Source organism: Spermophilus citellus (genome assembly GCF_964194105.1).
Source record: "Spermophilus citellus genome assembly, chromosome: 11".
NCBI lineage: Eukaryota > Metazoa > Chordata > Mammalia > Rodentia > Sciuridae > Spermophilus > Spermophilus citellus.
The window spans coordinates 41,805,594-41,830,352 of NC_138192.1; the positions used below are offsets into that span (position 1 = coordinate 41,805,594).

Consider the following 24,759-nt stretch of genomic DNA (forward strand, 5'->3'; position numbering starts at 1 on the left):
ATTGGTAGATAATCAGTGCTGATATTGCAAGTAGAAGGCCCCATGCAGAGACATTCAAGTTATTACATGTACATAGCACCTATTCTATTTGTAAGTCTTATCCTAAAGCAGTTTGTTAAGTTCACCTTAAATTTGGTATCTGCCTTTCAAAAGGATTTTGTTTCTTAATTTCATATGTGGCAGCATGGGACAATAGTAATAAGCAGCAGTTGACTTCAGATGCTATAAAAAATATTCTTTAATCCATTATTTTTCTGCCTTTCCTGAAATCAGACTTTTCTCAAAGTCTTGTGTTTGAACCATGTAGTTTGTCCCTTCTGCTATAAAGACCTTTATAGCTACCATATTACTTACTGGAACTAAATTGGTTTTCTTCCATTTCAAATAGTCTTTTGTCAACTAAATACATACATTTGGTATTTTTAAAACAATCATTCCTACAAGTAAAATTAATAAACACTGTTGTCTTGGGTGAAAGGCCCTCTCTTTAGGGATTATTTAAAAAATGTGGATCTGATTTAATTTTCATCTGTTGACTCCTTGCTCTTAAAATATTGTTATCAGTTAGTCTTTTTCCAATTAGTTATATAATGGCTAAAGTAGGATATTAATCATTAAGATATGAGCTGAACTAAAAGTGAACAAAATTTTTAACTTAACCAAATTCATTTAACCAATACCTTTCAACATTACTCAGAGCTGCTGGATTCCTAAGCACATGTACATTAGCAGGCATTTTGACTAACATTTTGACTGATGACTCTAAGGTTTTCAATACAGTGTAACCTCAGTTATTTGAATTCTATGAATTATGTCAGAAAGCTTTAGGGTTCTCTTTATCATGGTAATTAGTAGTTTAGCTAAGCAGAGCTAATTATGATGTGCTTAAAGAAGTCTAGGTTGATAATGTAATTACTACTAAACATTTCGGATCATTGAAGTTACACTGTATTTTTGTTTTATATCTTCTGGGATATGAAGAAGGTTGTAAATCGGAAAACCTTAGAGATCTGCTCCACATTGAATAAAAACAAACTTACCTTTTCCTCATAGGGAGATTACCCGCTCCAGCCTTGAACCAGTGGTGTTGTGGATGTCAACAACCCGGTGTCCACTGGGGTGTCTCAATGGAGCGGGAAGTTGGCGATTGCAGGGCAGTAAATTCAGGCATCTATAAAACAAAGAGGTAAGACAGTCTTAAGGTTAGCGGAAATGCCTGCCAATGTTATTTGGTGTGGGGAATCCAGCTGCTCTTAGAAAAGTTGCCAGGCCCTTGGTTAAACCTTAGAGTTCACTTTGGAATAACAATCTTTCACTCAACTACAATCTCCTTGAGTAAGAAAATGTGAGTTTGAACAATTACTAAAATAGATGTCATTAGTAAATGAGGCAATCGTATGACAAAAACAAGATACTGCCATTGTCAGAACCAAATAGATAATCTTCTAAATCCCAAAGGAAAGCATTCTTCCCATAATTTTGATTACAAAGCTGTTTGTATTCCTTTTTACTTTTTATATAGCTTTATGCAGATATCTACTCCATTTCACACATCTAAATCTGTTTTATAATAGAGATTTCTTTTGCTTGTTTAAATTATTCTCATTTTTAAATCTTCTACATAATTTACAGGAGTCAGCACTTTATTAAAAATTCACATTACAACAATTATTCAGCAGTGTTATTTGGGTCCTGTATATAATGAAATGTTAGTTTCTGAAAATGGGGGATTTGGGATTATGATTAGGAATTTTCTAAGAATATTCACATACTTACGTACCCTTATAATAAACATGCGTACATATACAGATATATATTTATATCTGTATATATTTATATATATTTGAACCTGATTTTAAAAACTAATAAGATTCATGAAGATTTTGTGACTATTAGATCTATTTTTCTATATCATATATTTTAAAAGAAAAATTCACCATTAGAATAGGATGACATTAAGTCCCAGAATTTTATTGAATTAATATTTGAAGCTGAGCATATATTTGGGGAGATGAAATGTCATAATTATATTTTCCAAGGGCTAGAACCATATGTCTGTCTTCTAGTATCAGTGGAATTTACAACATTTCTAGTCTGAAAAGACTAATCTGCTATAAAATATATTCTAGGACTTCATATTCATTATTTTAGGTTGCAATGTTCACCTCCAAAAAAGAACTTCTTTTCTAGCCTGTTAATGTAAAACAAAACCATGCCTGCTATAATATAGAATTTTTGGTTCCAGGCACTGAGGCCCATAATCCCAGAAGCTTTGAGGGGTGAGGCAGGAGGATCACAAGTTCAAAGCCAGCCTCAGCAACTTAGTGAGGCCCCAAGCATCTTAGAAAGATTCTGTCTCAAAACATTTTTTAAAAGGGTTGAGGATGTAACTCAGTGGTTAAGCACCCCTGGGTTCAATCCCTAGTTACCTATACACACACACACATACACACACACACTGGGTTCAATCCCTAGTTACCCATACACAAACACACACACACACTCAGGAATTTTTAGTAACTTGGGTACATTTTGAAATAGTCTCTTAAGTTTCTAGTTAATTCAACCCAAAATATTTGATTACTTCCAGTTATACAACAGAAGACTAGGTAATATAGGAATGTAATATATACGCTATAGTGCTGTATGTTCTTACATGTACCACATTTTCTTATATATTTAGAGGTGGCAATGGAGAGAAGATATGTAGGCTTTTTGTCAGACTGTTCTGGACTCCAACTATAGCTCAGTCATGTACTTGTCCTTTGACCTTGAATGTTGGCTTAAGCTATTTGAACCTCAGTTTTCTCAATAATATTTATAAAAATAACAAACTTCCCCTGAGTGTTTACCAATTCCCATCTTATAGATGAGGAAACTGGGAAATGGGTTAAGTAACTTGTGCAAGTCCTAAAGCCACTTCCATGACTAAAGCTTGATATTTGAACCTGTAACATGGGATAGTGTTTTCTTGTGAGATAATTATGAGGAAAAAGTGAGATAAATATCTATTAACGGCACTAATAAGTAACTTATTACTTTTCATTAAATGTTATGTTTGATTTTTCTGTAAATACTGTGCATTATCTTTTTTGTTCCTTTGTTTTGTTTTGTTTTGTTTAGACCTGATCAGAAATTTAATGAACATATTAAGGATGATAGAGGTGACGACTTTCAGAAACGATATATCCTTAAGAGAGACAACTCTAGTTTTGACAAAGATGATAACCAGGTAACCTAGAGCAAACATGGCATTTTTATACATGCAAGACCTATTATACCAGTAGTTCATTGTTTTAGTCAGCTTTGTCACTGCTGTGACTAAAGGACCCAACCAGCACAATTGTAGAGGAGGAAAGGTTTTTTTAAGAGCTTCACGGTTTTATTTTCAGTTCACGGTCTTAGTCCAAAGGCAGCCGGCTCCATTCCTCCTTGCATGGTGGAAGAGTGTGGTAGAGGGAAGCAGTTCACATGGTGATCAGAAAGCAGAGAGAGTCTCTGCTTGTCAGATACAAATATATACCCTAAAGCCACACCCCAATTCCCACCTCTTCCAGCAACATCCTCCCATTTCAATTACTACTCAGTTAATCCCTATTGGGGGATTAATTCACTAACTGGGTTAAGACTCTTATAATCCAATCATTTCTCCTGAACTGTGAGCTTTGGGGGAACACCACATCTAAACCACAACATTCATTTTCCCAAGAATTAATTGTTCTCTTTTCTTTAGATGAGAATACGTTTGAGAGATGACAGAAGAAGCAAATCTATAGAAGAAAGAGAAGAAGAATACCAGAAAGCTCGGGACCGAATATTTTCCCAAGATGTATGTACCAATATTTAGGACTTTATGTTAGAATACATTCTAATTGCATTGTAGGGTCTCAATTCCTCTTTACTCTATTGATTATGTTTATTATTTTACACATAAGGTCACCTTTTAGAAATATTGACACATTTTGTTTATGTTAATAATTTAATAGTTTACAGAATACTACATTGCAGCACTAATGTAAAATTTCAGAAAAGGTAGAAGCAAATGACAGGAGTCACTGAGACTGTTGGACTTAGTATATGTTTGTAGTTTTTTTCTCCAGACTTCTGACAGACCTGAAATTTTTAGAACTTTGGTCTACGAGTCATATGTTATAAATCCTATTTGATTGTAGTAGACTTGCTTTGATAAATAACTTATTATTTCTTTTAAAATATTCTAATTAATTTTTTTATTAATAATCATTTTAACTTTATAAGCGATTATAAATGACTAATTATTTTATACATATTTGTCAGAAGAGAGTTGATTTGTTTTGTTTTTGTTTTTTTGTGGTGCTGAGGATTGAACCCAGGGCCTTTTTCATGCTATGCGAGCGAGTACTCTACCACTGAGCTACATCCCCAGCCGGAGAATCAATTTGTTTTTACCAGCATTGCTAAGCACCTCTTCTTTGCAGTACTCATTACTCTTCAAGGAATATATATAAATGTATGAAACATGTGCTAACACTGCTACATACAGAAATTTTCTGTGTCTTAAAAGAAAAAGATGAAATAACATTAAAATTCAGACCATTCGTTAAAAGAATTTATAAATTTAACAAATCTCATTGATTACTTACTTAGTACTATGCTGGGCACTGAAGAACATATCCATTGTCAGTTTATAATAATTTATCCCAAAACAACCCTGTGTGATCAATACTGTCAATGTTTTTATGCTATACATAGAGAAACTCAGATACCAGAAGGCAAAGCAAAATAGCCGGAATTCACACAGCTAGAAAATAGCAGAGTTGGGATTTCAGTCTAGGTCTGTTGAATGCAGAACCTACATTAGATATACTTTTCTCTCACTAGTTTGTAAGATAAATGAGGTCTGCCCCGATAAATAATAACAATATGTTGTTATTGTGTGGTTTGTATAGAGATATAAAGGTAAAATAGGGGACATAGCCATGAAGTACTGGAAACTATGGGACAAGTGTAGAAGAACCACAAACCAGAATTTGGTAGGAAGTGACAGAATTATCTTCTGAGAGGAGATCTACTGGAGTAAAGAGTTAAAAGTATATGGTTAGTATATGCATAGGCTCAGAGGTAAGGGGGAACTTGTCATATAAAGAACTGGAAGAATCAGTGACAGGGTTATAGCCAGGCTGGCATAGGAAGTATAGAAAGTTTAGGTCAGAGAAAACAGGAACCAGGTGACTTGAGCCCTGGAAGTTTGTTAAAGTATCTGGACTTCAGGTGGTGGTGGTCGTGGTGGTGGTGGTTTTGTGTGTATATGTGTGTGTGTGTGTGTGTGTGTGTGTGTGTGTGTCTAAAAACTTTTTCTATGAAGGACCATATAATAAATATTTTAGGCTTTTTGAACCATATAGTTTTTCTCATATCACATCTACTCAAATCTGACTTTTAGTGAGACAGTACATAAATAAGTAGTCATATTCCAATAAAACTTCATTACAGGGCTGGGGTTGTGACTCAGTGGTAGAGTGCTCACTTAGCATGTGTAAGGCCTTGGGTTCAATCCTCAGACCACATAAAGATAAATAAATAAAGGTATTGTGTCCATCTATAACTAAAAAAAAAATTAAATAAAAATTTTTATTAACAGAAATAAGTGGCTGGCCATAGTTTGTTGACTCCTCTGCTAAAGCAGGGATCCATGAAGGGTAGAAGTATAATCACAATGACCTTTGATAGAAATCGCCCTGGCTTCTCTTGTATAAACTAAATGAAAAAGGCAAAAATTGGTAGCTAGAAAACTGTACAGAAGACGGTTTTAATAAAACAAACAAAAGTGATTGTTGCCTGACTTCAGTTAATAGCACCAGAGGAATTTGACTATAAACTCCATAAAAGCGTAGCTGTCACTCTGTTAATCAAATATTTATTAAGGGAATGAAGCAGAATCAGTAAACTGGTATATATTTTGAATATATGATAACAAAAATGCATTCACTTGTTTGGAAGAGAATATTTGAATTTCAAATTAATTTGGACCATACAACCAGTGGCATCAAGATACATAGCTATTAAAAGTAAGCATAGTAGTTGGGGCTGGGGTTGTGGCTCTGTGGTAGAGCATGTGCAAAGCCCTGGGTTCAATCCTCAGCACCACATAAAATTAAATAGATAAATAAAGGTATTATGTTCAACTATTAAAAAAAAAAATAAGCATAGTATCTGAACACACCTATAACCCCAGTGACTCAGGAGGCTGAGGCAAGAGAATTGCAAGTTCAACCCCAGCCTCAACAATGTAGCAAGGCTGTAAACAATTTAGTGAGACCAGCTCAAAATAAAAAATGAGGAGGGCTGGGGGTGTAGCTCAATGGCAAAGTGTCTCTAGTACAAAATAAAAATAAGCATAGTATCTCCAAGCCACAAAAAATTCCATTATAATTTATATGTGTATCCTTATTCTTATCACAATTTGGAGGTTTTTTGGGGGTGGGGATACTTTTTAAATATTATTGCGTGTGAATTTTGTTGTCATTGTTGGTTTACAAGTGGCATTATGTATTTGACGAAAGCTCAACTTTTTATCTCTCTCCTTTCTTTCTAGTCCCTATGTTCCCAAGAGAATTACATTATTGACAAAAGGTAAGAGAATTTTTGACATCTATTTTGGTAAATATCTGACTGATGTTAATAAAAATTAAAATGTCTTATTCAAATGCCAACAGAATCCAAGACGAGGATACTAGTAGTACCCAGCAGAGGCGCCAGATATTTAGGTATGGGAAGCATGTTTTCAATGTAGTATTGAAAAATTAAAGCATTTTTTTCTTTATTGTTTCTTTTCTTTCCCCTATTAGCTTTTCAAAGTTCTATTTCTAAATTACAGAGTTAATAAAGATGCTTCAGGGAGATCAACCAACAGCCATCAAAGCAGCACTGAGAATGAGTTGAAATACTCAGAACCACGGCCCTGGAGCAGCACAGATTCAGATAGTTCCCTGCGAAATTTGAAGCCTGCTGTAACCAAAGCCAGCAGCTTTAGTGGAATCTCGGTCCTGACAAGAGGTGATAGTTCTGGAAGCAGCAAAAGCATAGGCAGGCTTTCTAAAACAGGTATAAATATCTGCTTAATCCTATCTAATCAAAATATTAGTTTCCTGATGTTGTCTTAACTTTTTATTATGTGGCTTTGATTATCTAAAATGTAAAATTGCTACCTGTAGTGCACTAACATTAGAATTCATTCTTAGAGATAGTTTACAAATTTCAATCAAAATAAAAATTTTTGTTTGTTGTGACAAAATTAGGTAGGTTTAATGGCACACCTCTTGGTGCCCAGAGGTAATTGAAAATTCTTCATTGCTTATTTCTTTTTGGAAAGCATGATTTCTTACCTTCAATTATTTAACATTGGGTTTTCAGCTAATACTGTCAGGTATTGATTGATATTTTTCATGAAGTCCTATATTTCCCTTTCCAAAATTAATAAAATTGTTAGAAGTTCTTAAGAAATTTAAAAACCAAGGAAAAATAGTATGATGTAACTGTTATCAATGGCTGGAAATTTTAATAGTCTCATTCTCTTAACTGTTTTGTGTTTAGAATACATTGATATATAACTTTTCTTTTTACATTTTTACTAGTCGGCTTCAATACAAAAGAAGCTTATGTATCCTTTTAGGACCCTTGTAGATATTTATATCCCCCCCCCCCCGTCCCCAATAAACAGGAAGTTCAGAAATGGCTGTTTCTCCCTGGATTTTGGGGGTTAGTATAGATATCTAGCATTATGCAGGCAAGATTTGAAGGGTACATTTCAGGGTAACCAAATTTTTAAATACCTGACTATAGCCAGTGCTTTAAATGTTTAAGACTTGTGAATTTCAGTTGCCACCTTTTTAACTTAAAATATGGATATATTAAAAATATCTTAGTGGCTATGATGTCTTGCTAAAGATAGGCAAATATTATGAATATGAAAAAATCAGCATATGTACCAAATATGCATTTATTTTAAAATGGCCACTTCATGGTTAAAATTCTAAAAAAGAACTATTACTGCATTATGAGAAAGTCATTTAGAAAAAGAGCCAAATTAAAACATTTTGAGAACATGTAGTATAAACAGTCTATGTTATCTTCAAAGGTGAAAATAAATATTACTTAATCCTTTAATAGGGAAAATGATTTTTTTAATTCCTAGGATAAATTGATGGAGTTCTTGTCAAGAGCCATTTTGAAACAAAATAGAAACTGTCTTTCCTAAGGCAGTCTATATGGTTCATCATAGTGGTTTATTTTATTTCATTAATGATTCTCCAACTCACTAGGTGCAGTGGCACATGCCTGTAATCCCAGCAACTCAAGAGGCTGATATACAGGAGTATCTAAAGTTTGAGGCCAGCCTCAGCAATTTAGCAAAACCCTGTCTCTAAAATAAAAAAGATTAGTGATATAGCTCAATGGTAATGTGCCCCAAGTTCAGTCCCCAATGCCAAAAAAAAAAAAAAAAAGACTGTCTATCCCAAAGTCAACTTTCATTTTCAAAACCTAATCTAACTATATGCATTGTTCAAATATTTTCCATTCTTTCATTGTCTCATTGTCCACCGTTACCCATTATGCTGGAAGTCAATGCCATTTTCCATCTCTGTGGTAGAGAATTACATAGATTGCAAGCATAAAAGCAGTCAGATTCAGTTATCAAATTAGTTTATTAATTTAGTGAGAAATAAATTTTAAGCTGATGCTAAATGTAAGTACTTGGAATATATTTGGTGCTATCTCTGTCCCTTGATAAGAGAATTGAAAGTTGAGATTACATTGTAGAAATGCTATGATTGTAAGCTGAGAAATGAAATTCTGCAGTGAAACTTGACAGTTTCTCTTAATAGAGAATTTATCCTTTCTGTTATTTCCTACACTATTCTTAATCTTTCTGTGTTCTTATAGATAAGGGGTTTCTGATATAAGAGGTTTGCGGCATTTAGCCGTACTAAGTTCTTTTTCCTGGGGGAAAATTGTAATCTGTATATTCCTAGGTGTTAATCTAAAAGGTAAAATGTATATAACTTTGTCCTTTTGGGAATGTGGATAATGTGCTTTTTGTGGCTGTCCGTGGCTGATGTTATTATAAACTTGCTTAAGTTGCATGCTTTGGCTATGACTTTTCTGACAACTTAATGTGATCAGTTTGCTTATTAAACTTGTTTGTGTTGGGTGGAGGGTAAGCAAATTGAACAGTAAATCAAAAATAGCCATTGCTTTTATGTGATAACTGCATGTTATGCAATGTGAATTTTATTGTAACATTGTTAAAGCCTATGTTTTTATATAAAGTTAAAAAATCCATATTTTTCATTACTCCTCCCCTAGGTTCTGAGTCTTCTGGTAGTGTAGGGTCATCTACGGGCTCTCTTTCTCACATCCAGCAGCCTCTTCCAGGTACAGCTCTCAGCCAGTCTTCTCATGGCGCACCTGTCGTCTATCCAACTGTCAGCACTCATAGTTCTCTTTCCTTTGATGGTGGCCTAAATGGGCAAGTCGCATCTCCTAGCACTAGCTTCTTTTTGCTTCCCTTGGAAGCTACAGGCATACCACCTGGCAGTATTCTGATCAACCCACAAACAGGTTGGTATCCAGAAAAAGTTGTTTATTTCAGTTGAGATAGTAGAAATTATCTGAAAATAAAAGATACTTTTTAAATGTATTATCTGTGCAAGTGTTTGACAGCTTTTTATTTTTCACAAATAACTGACATTTTCCTAAGAACTTTAATAAAAACACTTACCCTAGAAAATTTTAAGACATTTAAATCAGAAGGCACTTTCCCCTATGACATCTATGAAATCTTCAAGGCTAAATAATGGCCTAACTACAATTAAAGATTAGTTCATTTCCTAGAAATGAGACAGCCACCTTTGAGAGAGCTTCATTCAATAAAACAAATTCTGGGTATGTATTTTATGAAGAAGAACCAAGTAAACAGCTCTTAATCATTATATAAAATGAAGTGGAAAAAAATCCCATACTTAATTTCTGCTGAGAATGTAGTGGTTGTTTTCTACAGAGGAAAAGCTCTGAGACATAATTTGTTGAAAGAAAATAAATAGTCATTATGAATTAGTATTGACCATACATGTTCTTATTTTTTGCAGTTAACTAATAGTACATCTATTGAGCATTTACTTTGTACCATATCCTGTGTTAGGTGTTTTTGAATACTTCATTTATAATCTTTATAACAACCTTGTTATGTAGGTGAAATCCCCATTTATAGAGAAGGAATCTAAATCTCAGAGATATATAAACCACACTTATAATATATTTCACTATGTTGAGTGACAAAAAATTCTTTATAGCGAGAAAACATGATCTTTTAAAAGATTGCAGAAAAATGGAGAGCAGTTTATTGTGTAAGAAAAGATGTTATGCTAATTATATCTCTTATTTCTTGCAAGACCATTCAATTATTCCACTGGTGAGAACATGCAAAGAAATTTTAATTTTAAAATTATTTGGAAAGGTAATGAAAGCAATCTTGGATCTTTTGATACCTTTACTTTAAAATTTGAGGATGTAGATGATGTGGTCATAAAGGCAGTGGTTAGGCCACATAAAAGTGGAAGTGTCAGATCTTTCTAGTGTCCTTGCCCTTTCCTTTTGTTTGTAGTAGAGAAAACCATGGCTTAGAACTCATTACTTTCATTTTTTTAAAATTCAAAACATATGAGTTAATATGGTTTTGGTGGCATGAAAACATGAGGCTATAACTCAGCGGCAGAGCGCTTGCCTAGCATATGTGAGGCACTAAGTTCAATCCTAAGCACCACATAAAAATAAAGGTATTCTGTCCATCTACAACTACAAAAAAAAATTTTAATTAAATTTCTTATGTGCTGATAGACTGAGAAACTGATCAATTATATACACTTTTAGTGAGTCCAAATATGATTTTTTGGACTTTTGAGAAGTGTTGTAATACATCTAACTTTTTGCAGACAGCCTTTAAATAACTTCTGATCCAGCTGTCATCCAAATGTGCTCTACCACTTTGTTTTTGTTTTCTATTTTTTTTTAAAGAGAGAGTGAGAGAGGAGAGAGAGAGAATTTTTAATATTTATTTTTTAGTTCTCGGCGGACACAACATCTTTGTTGGTATGTGGTGCTGAGGATGGAACCTGGGCCGCATGCATGCCAGGCGAGCGCGCTACCGCTTGAGCCCCATCCCCAGCCCCCTGTTTTCAATTTTTTCCAAATTATTTAGCAGTCAACAGATATCTTGCCTGACTTGTTTTTGTTGTCTATAACTGTCACATAAATTATCAGGAAGCTAACTGATGAAATTATTTTACTTTGGTGGACTTTTCCTACTTTGTAGCAATAGATGAGTATAGTCCTCTCTCAAATATTATTTTATTATATGCCATAAGTTTCCTCAAAAACTACAATAAAATGGAGAGTGGTTTAATATGTAAGAAAGGATGATGTAAAGGCAATTTAAGAAAATATTAAATTGAGCTACAGCCCCAGCCCAAGAATGTTTTTATGTCATTAAAAAATTAATTTTTCATGTCACCAAAACCATATTAACTCATATGTTTTAAATTTTTTTAAAATGAAAATATTAATTTTCTCTTTAGAATGTATTCAATTTATCTCTATTCTTAGTTCAATTTATCTCTATTCCTCTGTATTCTCACTAAAAGGGGTATCATAGCCAGTGAACAGTTTTTGACATAATTATTGTTCTTCTTTTATGATAACTCAGTGCCTTGTAAAGAAAAACACTGATATTTGAATCTCTCTATTGCTTCATCAAATAAAAGTCTAGAAGAATATATCAAAATATTAGCTATAAAATTATGGGAGATTTATTTATTTTTTATTTCTATTTGTTAACTATTTTTTTACATGAAATGCTACATTATATAATAAGAAAGAGTTGTTTAGAACACATGTATACAGAGTATTGTACCAAAGTTCTCTCTGACTTTTTCATTTACCAGTGAATAAGGCTCATAGGAAGTAAAAAGAAGTTGTTTTAGAAAATAATAATTAAAAATAAATTACTTACAACTTTTTCAAATTTGAAATTATGAAATAAGGACACTGCCATCAAACTCAAAATTTGAAGTTTAAAGCTGTCAACCATCTTAATTTTATCCTTCATTAATGAAATATATGCAGCATAGCCTCTAAGTTAAATATTTCTCATCCACTAATAAAAATTAATGAGTAATAGTCTATTATCCTATAGTCAAGCATTTTTTCTTTAAAATGTGTGCCAGCCACACAGGAACACAGTCCTACAACTGAGTAAAATATGTTGCATGGGGGCTGGGGATGTGGCTCAAGCGGTAGCGCGCTCGCCTGGCATGCGTGCGGCCCGGGTTCGATCCTCAGCACCACATACCAACAAAGATGTTGTGTCCGCCGAGAACTAAAAAATAAATATTAAAAATTCTCTCTCTCTCTCTCTCTCTCCTCTCTCACTCTCTCTTTAAAAAAAAAAAAAAAAAAAAATATGTTGCATGATTCAGAATTTTTCAGAAAATACTATGTATTATAAAGTAAGCTCAGTAAGATCTGGGACAATAACACAGCAACAAAACATTTGAATATTTAAGAAGGAAAAATAAAGACTTTAATAGCTTCATGTCAAATCAGTCTATTTCCCAGTGTAAGAAAATCGTTTGTTTTTTTTATAAGTAGGAGTTTTGGAATTGGAAATAAGAAATGTGTGGACATGTTTTGTAAATTGTCAGTAGAATGACTTATTTTCAATCTTCACTGTAAATTGTCTTTTTTCTCCTTTTCTAATTTTTCAGGTCAGCCCTTCATAAACCCAGATGGAAGTCCAGTTGTGTATAATCCTCCTATGACTCAACAGCCAGTTAGAACTCAAGTGCCTGGACCTCCACAGCCACCTCTGCCACCCCCACCACCTCAACAACCAGCAGCTAATCACATTTTCTCACAGGTGCACATATCCACGATTACCTAATGCCAAGTTCACTTTCTTTTGCATATTGAAACAAAATTTACTAAGTATAATTAAGGTAGCCCAAGTAAGTCTTAGAATGTTAATATTTTGCCACCAGTGATGTCCCACTCATTACTCACAGCGAGCCTTAAATTCAAGGGCTTTCAACTAATAAATACTAAAAATAGTTTGGAAAGAAGGGAATGGTTTTATCTCATGTGCCTGTTACTTTTCGCTATTTTATAACAATAAGAAATGGACAAAGAGAGAAATTAAAACAAAATAAAAGTTGTTTATTGGCTCAGTAAGCAAAATAAATTGTTGTAAGATCCAGCAGATCAAACAGAAGACACTAAAGGGGTTTGCTCTAGTTCTGCAACGTATTCTTCCATTCAACTACCCTGTAAGAAAGTGAGACAGAGATTAGGAGAGTTCCCAGAAGTACTCTTTGTTGGGAATAGGAGGGTATTGAACTCAGGGACACTCAACCATTGATCCACATCCCCAGCCCTATTTTTTATTTTATTTAGAGACAGGATCTTACTCAGCTGCTTAGCAGAAGTACTCTTAATAATTTCTTCAATTTGCTTAAACATTCAGTGTTTGCACATATATTTTCACATTCAATCTTTTTCCCCTAAAAGATGTGTTCTTCATCTTTGGAGAACTTGATTATGCCAATCTAAACTCTTATTTTCATTTATAACTTTTAAAGATTATTTGTTTATTTATTTATATAAAAAGCAGTTTATAAAGTTAGTTATACCTCTTTTTCCCTGCAAGATGATTTTAATGTATGTAAGACCATGCATAAAAATTTCATTAGCTTTGCTCACAAGAGATATCATTTGTATTTTGGGGATAAAAAACATACACAAGCAGTTTAATTGTGTTATCAAATAGTATGAAAGTCATGAAAATAATTGGCCTCTGCCAATTAAGACTCTTGGGCAAGGCAGTTGGGTTTTTTGTTTTATGTGTTTGTTTAAATTGAACTTAAAAGTTTTTGAGGCACTTCTAAGATCAGGCAAATGAATTCATCATATATGTAGAGGAGAGTGCCTTCCAGACACTCCTGTATCTCCTTCCCAAACTCCATTTGGTTACACACATTCAGACTACATAAAACTTCTTTTCTTGGCTTCATTCATTTTTGCTCTTTATTTTACTAGCATGTAATTGTCTTTGCAGGCTATGTATTTCACAAGAGCTTCACAAGAGTGATTTTGATCGAGTTCATTTTTATTTAATTTTGTGGGAAAATGTCACTGTGGCAGTTCAGAAAATTCTGAAGATTTATCTGTGATCATATTTTTTACATTTTTATCCCTCAGAAATAACTTTGATGTAGTTAGAAGAGATTATCCTAAAAGAAAGTATAAAAACAGATGCTTTATTGAGCTATAATTTGAGGTTTTGAGGCATGCATCAAACTCCATGACTGATTTTCCTGGCACTGTCTTAAGTGTTTCGGGTATTCATTATCAGATAAAAAAGCAAAGTCTCAATGATCAAATGATGTCAATAGCTATCTTTTGCACACTGATATCATTCATTCACAGAATTTCAAATAAACAAACAAAATAATGCTGTGATTTCCAAACCTTCCAAATGGGCTAATTTCTTAACCATATAATGTAAAACCAATTACTTTAGATGGATGTTGTTTTGCAGGTAGTGCAAAGTCAGAAAAGGAAGTGCTAAGGCTCTTCTTCTTAGAATTTCGCTTTGATCCATCAGTCTTTTAGCCCACAGTTCGCTCTTTACCGTCTGACACTGGGAGACATTAATCCATATTCTTGATTCTCATAGTACTCTTTCTTTTCTCCTCAAAAAGACCAAAATTTTTGTTGCATCTGATACTTATAGAAGGTCAAGTTTTCTCAAAGTTATATCTTAATGGCTATCTGTCTTGATAACACATTGAATAGAAGTTCTAAAGCCACTGTGCCTCATTAGTGTGATATACACTGTCATCTTCTAGCAAGCTTGCTCATTTCTAGTCCAGAGGTTTGTGAGCAACCAGAGGTTACTCTACAGATAGTTCAGCATTTACTTTTTTTTTTCTTTTTGTGCTTTCACTTTAATCTAGCATTTTTATTGGAATCTATACTAATCTAGACCTTTTGTTTTGCTTTGCTTTCTAGAAACCATAGTGTTGGTTTTGTACTAAAAAAGGGCAACTCATAAATCTTAGTTGTCCTCAGAATTTTTCCTGATTTAGATTATTCCCTGAGCAGTCATTCCTTTAGTTTGTCTTACATTTTTAAATCATTCTCTTCAGAGCTATTGTCCAAAGCAAGATTTTATGAATATACATTTTCACCAAAAATAACAGATTAGAGTACCCAGGTTCGGCATCTGCTTGTGTATCTTACTTTCTACACATCACTTCTTTTTCCTTGTTCTGATTGTCTGTAAAGTGGATCACAGTAGTGTTCAAGCCTATATGTATTCTTATCCCCTTTATAATCAAATTTATAAATATAAGATTGAGATGAAATCATATACTAATGTTATTGTATAAATGGTCAGCTATATTCCCCAATTTTTCAAATGATCAAAACTTTTTTTTTTTTTAGAGAGAATTTTAATATTTTATTTTTTATTTATCGGCGGACACGACATCTTTGTTTGTATGTGGTGCTGAGGATCGAACCCGGGCCGCACGCATGCCAGGCGAGCACGCTACCGCTTGAGCCACATCACCAGCCCCTTTTTTTTTTTTTTTTTTCAGAATACCTGTTTTTTAGTGCCCCCAGGAAACATATAAAAACTCTTTCCTAGAACTTAGGAGTATTTCATTAGTGGATAAAGATTTCTAGTAACTCATTTTTCAGCTCCTAATGTGTATTCTTTTAATAAAACATGTTTAATTAAAAGGGAATTATTTATCTTCCTTACTTTAAAGAGTTTGTGTGTGTGCATATGTATGTATTGTTAACTAAGGTTGTTATTTTAAGTTGTTACTATTAATGTTGCCCACAATGCATTTTTCTTACAAAATTGCTAAAATTTAGGAACTTTGGCCCTAAAAGAGTATTTGATCATGCCTTATCAAATAGGATAATTTGCATAAACATTGTGTAAGTTATTACTCTCTGATAATAAGAATGAAGTTTTTTCATTTATAATTTAGTGTTATACACCTAAATAGGACAGTTCCTCCATAAAAATGAGGAAAAAAGTATAAATAGTTTTGCTTTTACTAATTTAACCCAGGGGTCTTTGTTAGATAATAGAATTTAAAATGGCTCAATTACCTATTTGCATTAATCTATAATAAAGAAGTATTTTTATCACACGAAAAAATCCTTCTAGTTATGAAGTAAATTTAGGCATAGAATGTTCTCAAAAGTTTCATTGTGTAGTTTCTTCATTTGGTATTGTTTTGTTTCCTCTGTTGTATTTTAAATGACTTTGTAAATGTTAAAGCTGTTGCCCAAAACTATTAATTTCCATTTAATGCAATTCTTCTAGCATTTTATTCTGACATTAACATTGTTTGCCGACCTATTATTCTTTAGCCTGTTCGTCCTCTGCAGTCCTCTGCTCAGCCTGTTCAGTGCTCTACAGCCCCTTACCCACCCCCGCTCCTGCCAGTCTCACCCACCCAGCAATATTCCGTGGTACTATATCTCTATTCACCTCCTGTGTTGTTTCTTTATGTTGGATATGTGATAAATGCTCAGGAATGGGATCAGTGTATTATGACCTTTTGTGATTTTTCTTAATGTCAGGGGGGTGCATTTGTATTAAAAGAAGTGTTTTCTAATCTGTTAGTAATAATTCGCTTCCATAAAATAGTGGTAATATTGGCTAATTATAATGATAATTTAAACTCTAATATTTTCCTACTTTTTCATAATGAGATCATTTTCAGATTGACTATTCTAGTTCTAAAATGTTTTAGCTTTGTTTCTCTTAGAGATCAATGTAGAATCTGTGCAGTTGTAGGATGGCTGGTTTTATCTGGATTCAGATTTTCTATTCTGTCCCCAATGTTATGAGTCCAGAAGATTCAGTACCAGTTACTAGAATAAATAGTAGCTTAGAGCTTCAGAGGACCTCTTCTAAGTATCTTCCTGAAGATCTCTAGATATTTTATTTCTAACTATAAAGTAACGGGACCTGCCCCCAAATTATACCTCTCAGTGTATAGAGTACACTGCCACATTAGCTGTGACCCTGAAGCAGCAATGTAAAGTACCTTCTGCATAATGCCTAGCATGAAGTATATTTTAAGTAAACATTAGTTTCCTTTCCTTAAAATGAAATTACTAACAGCCTTAATATTTTTTTTCAGTAATACTGCTATTTCTTAGACTATATTGACCATCACATTTTGAAATTGTATTTCAAGTCAGATTACAAACTATATCTGACTATCATCCCCAACTCTTTTTGGAAACATTTTGTTTTGTTGGTGGTGACTTTGTTTGGAGTTAGGACAACCTTATTTATCAGCCTTAGCTCTAAATTATTTCCAAAAGTTACTTCCAGTGTGAAAAAAAAATAAATTTTTATAGTGTTAAAAATATTCAGAAAAGAATAGCAAAAAGCCTCAAACATGTTTTGGAAATTTTCACTAGAATTAGAAAATGACTTTTCAGTGTGTCTCTGACATTGTTGTATATGGTATCTCATTTAAGAATACTTTACCATATTACTTACTTAAGTATAGCTAACAGGTATGTTCAGTAGGTATGCTCTTTCCTATCAAATCCATTCACTGAATTAGTGTGATGGCACTAGAGTACTTGGGAAGAGTAAAACTATGTATTTTCAATTATTGAAATCAGGTTCCCCTTTTGCAATCCTTTTTCTTCTCCATAGCATTAATTTACTTCTAAAAACCATCAGACTAGAAACTGCAAATATGTCAGCTTTAATTTGGCAACTCAGTTGCCACAATTTTGTAAATCACTTTTTTTCAGGATTGGCTTTGTAATAAAATGAGGTTTATATTGTTATCTGTGGCTCCCTGGAAGAAGGATAATTCTATTTAAACATCATACTATTTTAGTGGTATTTTTCTAGACCAGTAGAAGGTGGTCCTTAACACTGTTGGGTCAGATGACACATAAATCATAATAATGTCTTGGGTGAGTGCAGAAGCAGCATAAACTGTCATTTGGATTACACTTATGTAACATTTAACTTTAGTGGCACTAGGGAAGAATAGAATGGAAGACCAAATTATTATCAAAGAGATTAGAGAGAAGGGCTGGGTGGTTAGATTTTGATTGTTGAGGTACAGAAATGCACAGAACTGGAGTCCTGCCTTCTAGGAAAAAGTATTCATCACTTTATTCTTTACCTGGTCTTTGAAGTACTTTCAGAAAATGTATAATATAAAAATGTCCAATTTTACTTAAACATACTAATATGTATTTAATCTTTATTTAAATAAACATCTTTTCATTTTTTGATCTTTTCTGCATGCTCTCATTAGCTATATTTTATAAATAACTGTAATAATGCCATTATAATAGCCCTGCCTTCCGCTTTAAGAGTTCTCATGTTCTTGAAAGTGCTCTTCTGTTAAATCAGATCTGTTGTAGATGTGTTTGATGTCCATAATATATACTATTGCAACTCAGTTAAAAATGTATAAGATACTTTTTTTATAGAGAAGTTTTTTTTCTTTTTTGTATAAAATACTTTTCATGGATTAGCTCAGACCATGTGTAAAAGGCTTATTAATTGCAAACTTTTCCCTTTTTGAGCAGGATAACCTTGGTTCTCAGTTCAGCCACATGAGTCTTGCCCGCCAGACATCTGCTGATGGTTCTGATCCTCATGCCACCATGTACCAGTCCACTGTTGTTCTTCAGTCTCCGCAGCAGTCTGGATTTATTGTGACAGCAGCACCCCCACCACATCCTCCTCCTCCTCCACCACCACCTCCTCCTCCTCCCCCCATACCACCTGGGCAGCCAGTCCCTACTGCTGGCTATTCTGCCTCTGGTCATCCTGTCAGCCAACCTGTGCTTCAGCAGCAGGGATATATCCAGCAGCCCTCACCACAGGTACATTGATTTTTCATCTTTTCTTTCTTATTGGAGCCTCTCATTTACGATCAGTTTTCACTTCAAAGACCTGATTTTAAATTCTTATGGAAAAAATTTGTGAGTGTATAAACTTATCCTCTCCCATCTGGAGATAGTTAAGCACATGTTGGACACCCACATTGACAGGTAAATGTTGGTGAGTTTAACTAAATAATCTTTGAATTTCCTTCTGATCCTGAGAGAGGTGTGGGTGTATTTTTGTTTTTAATTAGCTTAAGGAAAACACAATAAATGTAAATAGCATTTCAAAAAGAAGAGACCATTTCTGGGGAGAATTAATGTTTTAACAATACTGATACTTCCAATAGAGGAACAAATAATCTCTCTTAATTAAGATCTTAATTTTTCTTAGCAGTATTTTAGTGTTTTCTTTATACAGTTTTTATTTTCATGTTTTTAAATGCTATTCTAAAGAGAATTGTTTTTAAATTTTCTATTTGTTAATTGCTAGTATCTCAAATATAGGAATAAGTTGATCTTGTATTCTGTGGTTTTGTTTTGTATTGCAGTACTGCAGATCCAACCCACAGCCTCCCATATGCTAGGGTCCACCATTGAGCTACACCTGCTCTCCTGTGGCCTTTGTATTCAGTTATTCTAGTAGGTTTTTTTTGTAGACAGCTTAGAATTTTCTACACCCAAGATTATTTCCATGATCTTTTCCAATCTGTATGCCTGTTGTTTTTTCTTCTTCTTGCCTCATTGACAAGGGAAATACTCCAATACAATATTGAGTAAAGGTTTGGGGGGTAGGGGGTTGTTGTTGTTTTGGTACCAGGGATTGAACCCAAGGGTGATGAATCACTAAACCACAGCCCTTTTTTATTTTGATTTTGAGACAGGATCTAACTAAGTTGCTAAGACTGGCTTTGAACTTGCCATCCTTCTGCATCAGCCTCCCAGGCCACTGAGATTACAGGTTTATGCCACCACTCCCAACTTGAATAGAAGTTTTGAAAGTACATATTCTTGCCTTGTTTTCAATCATAGGGGGAAGGAATGCAGGCTTTCATCATTAAGTGTGATTTTATCTGCAAGCTTTTTAAACATATTCTGTCAAGTTGAAGAAGTTCCCTTTTATTCCTAATTTGTTAAGACTCTTCACCATGAAAGAGTATTAAATTTTTTGGAGTGATTTTTCGGTATCTATTGAGGTTATCTTGTGATTTCTCTCCTTTAATTCTGGGAATATGGTGAATTGTTTTGACTGGTTATTTTAAATTTTTTTATTTTGAAATAACATATTTGTACATATTTCTGGGGTACAATGTGACATTTCAATACATTTATACAGTATGTAATGAGCAGATCAGGGTAATTGGCAGATATTTTATTATTTCTTTTTGTTGGGAACAGTCATTATCCTCTCTACTGTTTTGAAATATTCAATTGTTGAGGTTGACTAACTTTTCAGTGTTTAACTTACTTTTATTTTCTGGAGCAGACCCATTTAGTCATGGTAGAGTATTCTTTTTATATTTTGCTGAGTAAATTTGTTAGTATAAAGTACTTTTGCATCTGTGTTGATGAAGGATATTAGTCTATAGTTGCTTATAATCTCTGGTTTTATCATCAGGGTGGCACCATACTGGCCTCAAAATGAGTTAGGCATTATTCTCCCTCCTTTATTTTCTGTAGGAATTTGTGTGTGAATTTTGCTATTCTTAAATTTTTTGTTAGAATTCATCATTGAATCATCTGTGCCTGAAGCTTTTTGCAAAGAAAATTTTTAAATTTCAGATTGAATTTCTTAGAGCTATTACAATTTCCTGTTTCTCTTTGGATCAGATTTGATAATTTGAGTCCATTTCATTTATGATACAAATTTTTTGGCATAAAGTTGTTCCTAATATCCCCCTTATATCATACTTTCAATATCTTTGGAATCATTGTATAGCCTATGTTGATCTCTATGTTGTGGAATTATAATAAATCTTTGTGAGTTCTGGACATTAGGACCTTTATTAGATGTATGATTTGCAAATATTTTTACCCATTCTATAAAGTTGTCTTTTCACTTTGTTGATTACATTCTTTGATGTACAGAAGTTTTTAATTTTAATGAAGTCTACATCATCTGTATTTTCTTTTGTTGCTTACTTTCAATAGCATATCTAAGAATCCATTCCCAAAACAAGGCCGTGCAGATTTTTTACTATGTTTTCTCCTAAGAAGTTTATGACTTTAGCTCCTGTATTCAGGTCATGTATCCATGTTGAGTTAATTTTTGTGTTATAAAGTAAGGGCACCTCTCATTCTTTTGTAAAGTATTTGTGTGATTATTTGATTATTCTGTCATAATTTGTTGAGGGCACTTTGCTTTTCCCCTTGAAGAGTCTTGGTACTTTGTTGAATATCAATAGACCTTGAATGTAAGGGTTTTGGGGAGTCAGGTAGGTACCAGGGGTTGAACTCAGAGCCACTCAGTCATTGAACCACATCCTCAGCCTTATTTTGTATTTAGAGACAGAGTCTCACTGAGTTGCTTAGCACCTCACTTTGCTGAGGCTGGCTTTGAACTTGAGATCCTCCTGCCTCAGCCTCCCAAGCTGCTGGGATTACAGGCGTGTGCCACTGTGCCCAGCTATAAGGGGCTTTTGTGTTTTGTTTTGACTCTACTTCATTATTCTATATTTTTGTCTTCATATCATTAGTACATTAATTTTTTTTTAATGGAAATTATGTGTCTTCCAAGTTTGCGCTTTTTCAAGATTATTTTGACTTTCAGGTCTCTTGTATTTCCCCATGAATTTCAAAACAAACTTCCATTTCTGCAAACAAAGCCATTGGAATTTTGATAGATATAATCCTGAACATATAGATCTCTTCGGACATCATTGCCATCTTAAGTCTTCCACTCTTAATAAACATCATGTTTTTATATGTACTTAAATTGTTCATTTTTTTCATATTGTTTTTTGTTTTAAATTTGTTTCTCCATTAAATTTTGTCCATTTTTTATAGTATTTGAATCTGTGTCAGGCAACTTATTTTTATTATATCTTCCTGATAAATAAACTCGTATCATTTTGAAATGTTTTTCTCTTTAGTATTCTTGTTTTGCATTGTTTTACCTGAGATTGAAGATAATATGACATAAGCTTTCCTTCAAGTAGCATTTAAATGGTGTGTTCTCTTCTCTATACTTTTTATTTCCAACCTTTCACTTAAAGCTTGTCTTATGTCTATGTCATAGTTGGGTTTTAGATTTTTATCCATTCTGATGGAAGTATTACTAGACCCTTTAGATTTAACATATTTATTGACATAGTTAGATATACCATGTTGCTATTCGTTTTCCATTTCCTATATATATCTTATTTCTATTTGTTTCTTTTCCTGCCTTTTGATTTGAGCTTTAAATATTCCATTTTCTGTCTTCTTATCTACATCCCTATGAAACTTGTGAATGTTTGTTTTTGTAGGGACTATGATATATACCTTTAGTTCACCAAAGTCTACCTCGAGTGACTTTTGAAAGTATAGCAGTCATGTACAGTATAATACCATTTACCCTCTCTTTATCTTTTGTTATTGTTGTCATATATATTGCATCTGTATACATTGTAAAAACAAAAATAATGTTACAATTTTTGCCTTAAAAAGTGATGTCTTGGGGCTAGGATTGTAACTCAGTGGTTGAGCGCTTGCCTCGAATACGTGAGGAATTGGGTTCGATCCCCAGCACCACATAAAATAAATAAATAAAGATATTGTGTCCAACTACAACTAAATAAATATGATGTCTTTTTTTAATTACAAGGAATAAAAGAAAGCATAATGATGAATATGATGATTTCAGGTTTTACCAGTTACTTGCTGATACTTCCAGGAAAAAAAATAAATGAAGACATCCCATATATATTAACATCTATTCTAGTGTATCATAGACAGGAAAACTGCCATGAACTTTGGAGATTCTCAGACTACAACCAGTAGAGGAATTTTATGCTTGGCTGGTTTTCAGATGAGATGGGTACCCTTTAAGATCACCACAGATCTCTGATCTTCTTAGAAGAAGTAATCTAATCAAAAGAACAAAACCTGAGAAAGCCTGTGCCCTCTCTAAAATGAGCCCACTTACGCTCCACTGAATTATTTATTTATTCTTCATCTCATCCTAGGTCAAATTAAGAGAAATTCACCACTGATATGAATAGCTCTGAAAGGAAAAATAAATCAATAAATCAAAGGAAATGTGAGGAAAAGTAAAAAGTGACATGTGCAATAGTGTATTGGTGTGGAAGTGGATAAACTGGTTTATTTATGCAGTGAATGATATTCAGCAATTAACTGAGCTAGCAGTACATGTTTCAACGAAGATAAGTTTCATAAATGATTTTAATCGCAAAATAAGTTTCATGAAGTTGTATATAGTAAAGTATCACAAATTAACATTTTTAAACACTCAACAATATATGTATAGATTGTAGATATATAGTAAAAGTTTAAGACATTTATAGAACTATAGCCAGGCATGGTGGCACATACTTGTAATTCCAGTGAATCAGGAGGCTGAGGCAGCAGGATCACAAGTTCAAAGACAGCCTCAGCAACTCACAAGATCCTGTTATTTCAGTAGTATTTGGCTTTAAAAAAGAGGGAAATCTGAAATAAATAATGGCAAAAATATTCAAATATGATTGGTGGGCACATTAGTGTATACTGTATGTTTGAATTTTTTAACTTTTTCCATTAAATGTAAAAATTAGAAAATCAGGTTTCAGATGATTGATGGCTGGAAAGAATTATTATTCATATACTCTAATGTTCCTCACAAGGGTGGGGGAAATTTGCAAGTGAAATTGATTTTTGTCCTCAATGTTTATAATCCTAGATGCCAGCCTGTTATTGTGCTCCAGGCCACTATCACTCCAATCAGCCTCAGTACCGCCCTGTCCCTTCTGTCCATTACAGTTCACATCTAAACCAACCACTGCCACAGCCTGCACAGCAGACAGGTGAGTCACATTTCTGATGTCATGCATTATTAGCTGTGGATATTGCTTTTTTTCATCAAATTTCAAAATTAATTAAGATACTATCACATTCAAGGATCTAAATATGTACATACATATGAGTATGTAAGCCAGTGAGATTTAAAAAGTGAACATATCTTAGAAGTCTCCAGAAACCAGCACACTGTCAGATTTGTATTCTAAAGGGATGAGAGCCACAATGGGAAGGTTCTGCCAGGCTGAGAATGTGGTGTGCAGCTGCCTAGTCCTCACTGCTATGGTAATAGAAACCCTCTGCAGCCTCAAAACAGCAAAGAGAGGCAAGGCAATGCAAAGTGTCTTCTTAAGGGCTAACCAGAAACAAAGACCAAGACCACCTAAATTTGATTGAGAACTCTAGCTGAGGGATGATATTTTATTATCTTAGTCTCATTAAAAATGCCTTAAAGGAATGTTTTTATGTGTATTTTCAGTGTATTGTTTTCAGTTCTTGATTATATAGAAAAAGAAAACAAATTCAGTCTAATACTAGACATACAAAATATATTTAAATTCAGCATTCTTTTCCTTTTGCCCTCTTTCAAATTTTCTTCAAGCCTTCAGTGAAAACAGCTATAATATTAGTGTAAAAATATGCTTCACACTAGTTGTATTCTTATGTCCCCAATTGTTTAATAAGGTATTTATCAGGGCTTTTATAACTCTATGGGGTTGAAGTAGAATTTTATTGTTGGTCTCTTTAGAGAATTTCTAGCTGTTTGTAACTATTGAA

General features: G+C 33.5%; 1 protein-coding gene across 9 annotated transcripts in view; it reads left to right on the forward strand.

Moving 5' to 3' along the window:
* R3HDM1 (R3H domain containing 1) overlaps nt 1-24,759 on the forward strand; it is a 97,768-nt gene that overhangs the window by 25,655 nt on the left and 47,354 nt on the right. For 3 of the 9 annotated variants that reach the window (XM_081262408.1, XM_081262411.1, XM_081262414.1), the window contains 10 exons: nt 3,124-3,232; nt 3,734-3,829; nt 6,575-6,612; nt 6,696-6,746; nt 6,857-7,083; nt 9,346-9,600; nt 12,801-12,952; nt 16,483-16,584; nt 18,685-18,987; nt 23,867-23,990. In XM_081262408.1, the coding sequence (XP_081118534.1) occupies nt 3,124-3,232; nt 3,734-3,829; nt 6,575-6,612; nt 6,696-6,746; nt 6,857-7,083; nt 9,346-9,600; nt 12,801-12,952; nt 16,483-16,584; nt 18,685-18,987; nt 23,867-23,990 (1,457 nt within the window). Of the gene's footprint in view, nt 1-1,053; nt 1,187-3,123; nt 3,233-3,733; nt 3,830-6,574; nt 6,613-6,695; nt 6,747-6,856; nt 7,084-9,345; nt 9,601-12,800; nt 12,953-16,482; nt 16,585-18,684; nt 18,988-23,866; nt 23,991-24,759 lie in introns of all 9 variants that reach the window. The other 6 variants (XM_081262416.1, XM_081262412.1, XM_081262409.1 and 3 more) reach the window with 6 other exon arrangements.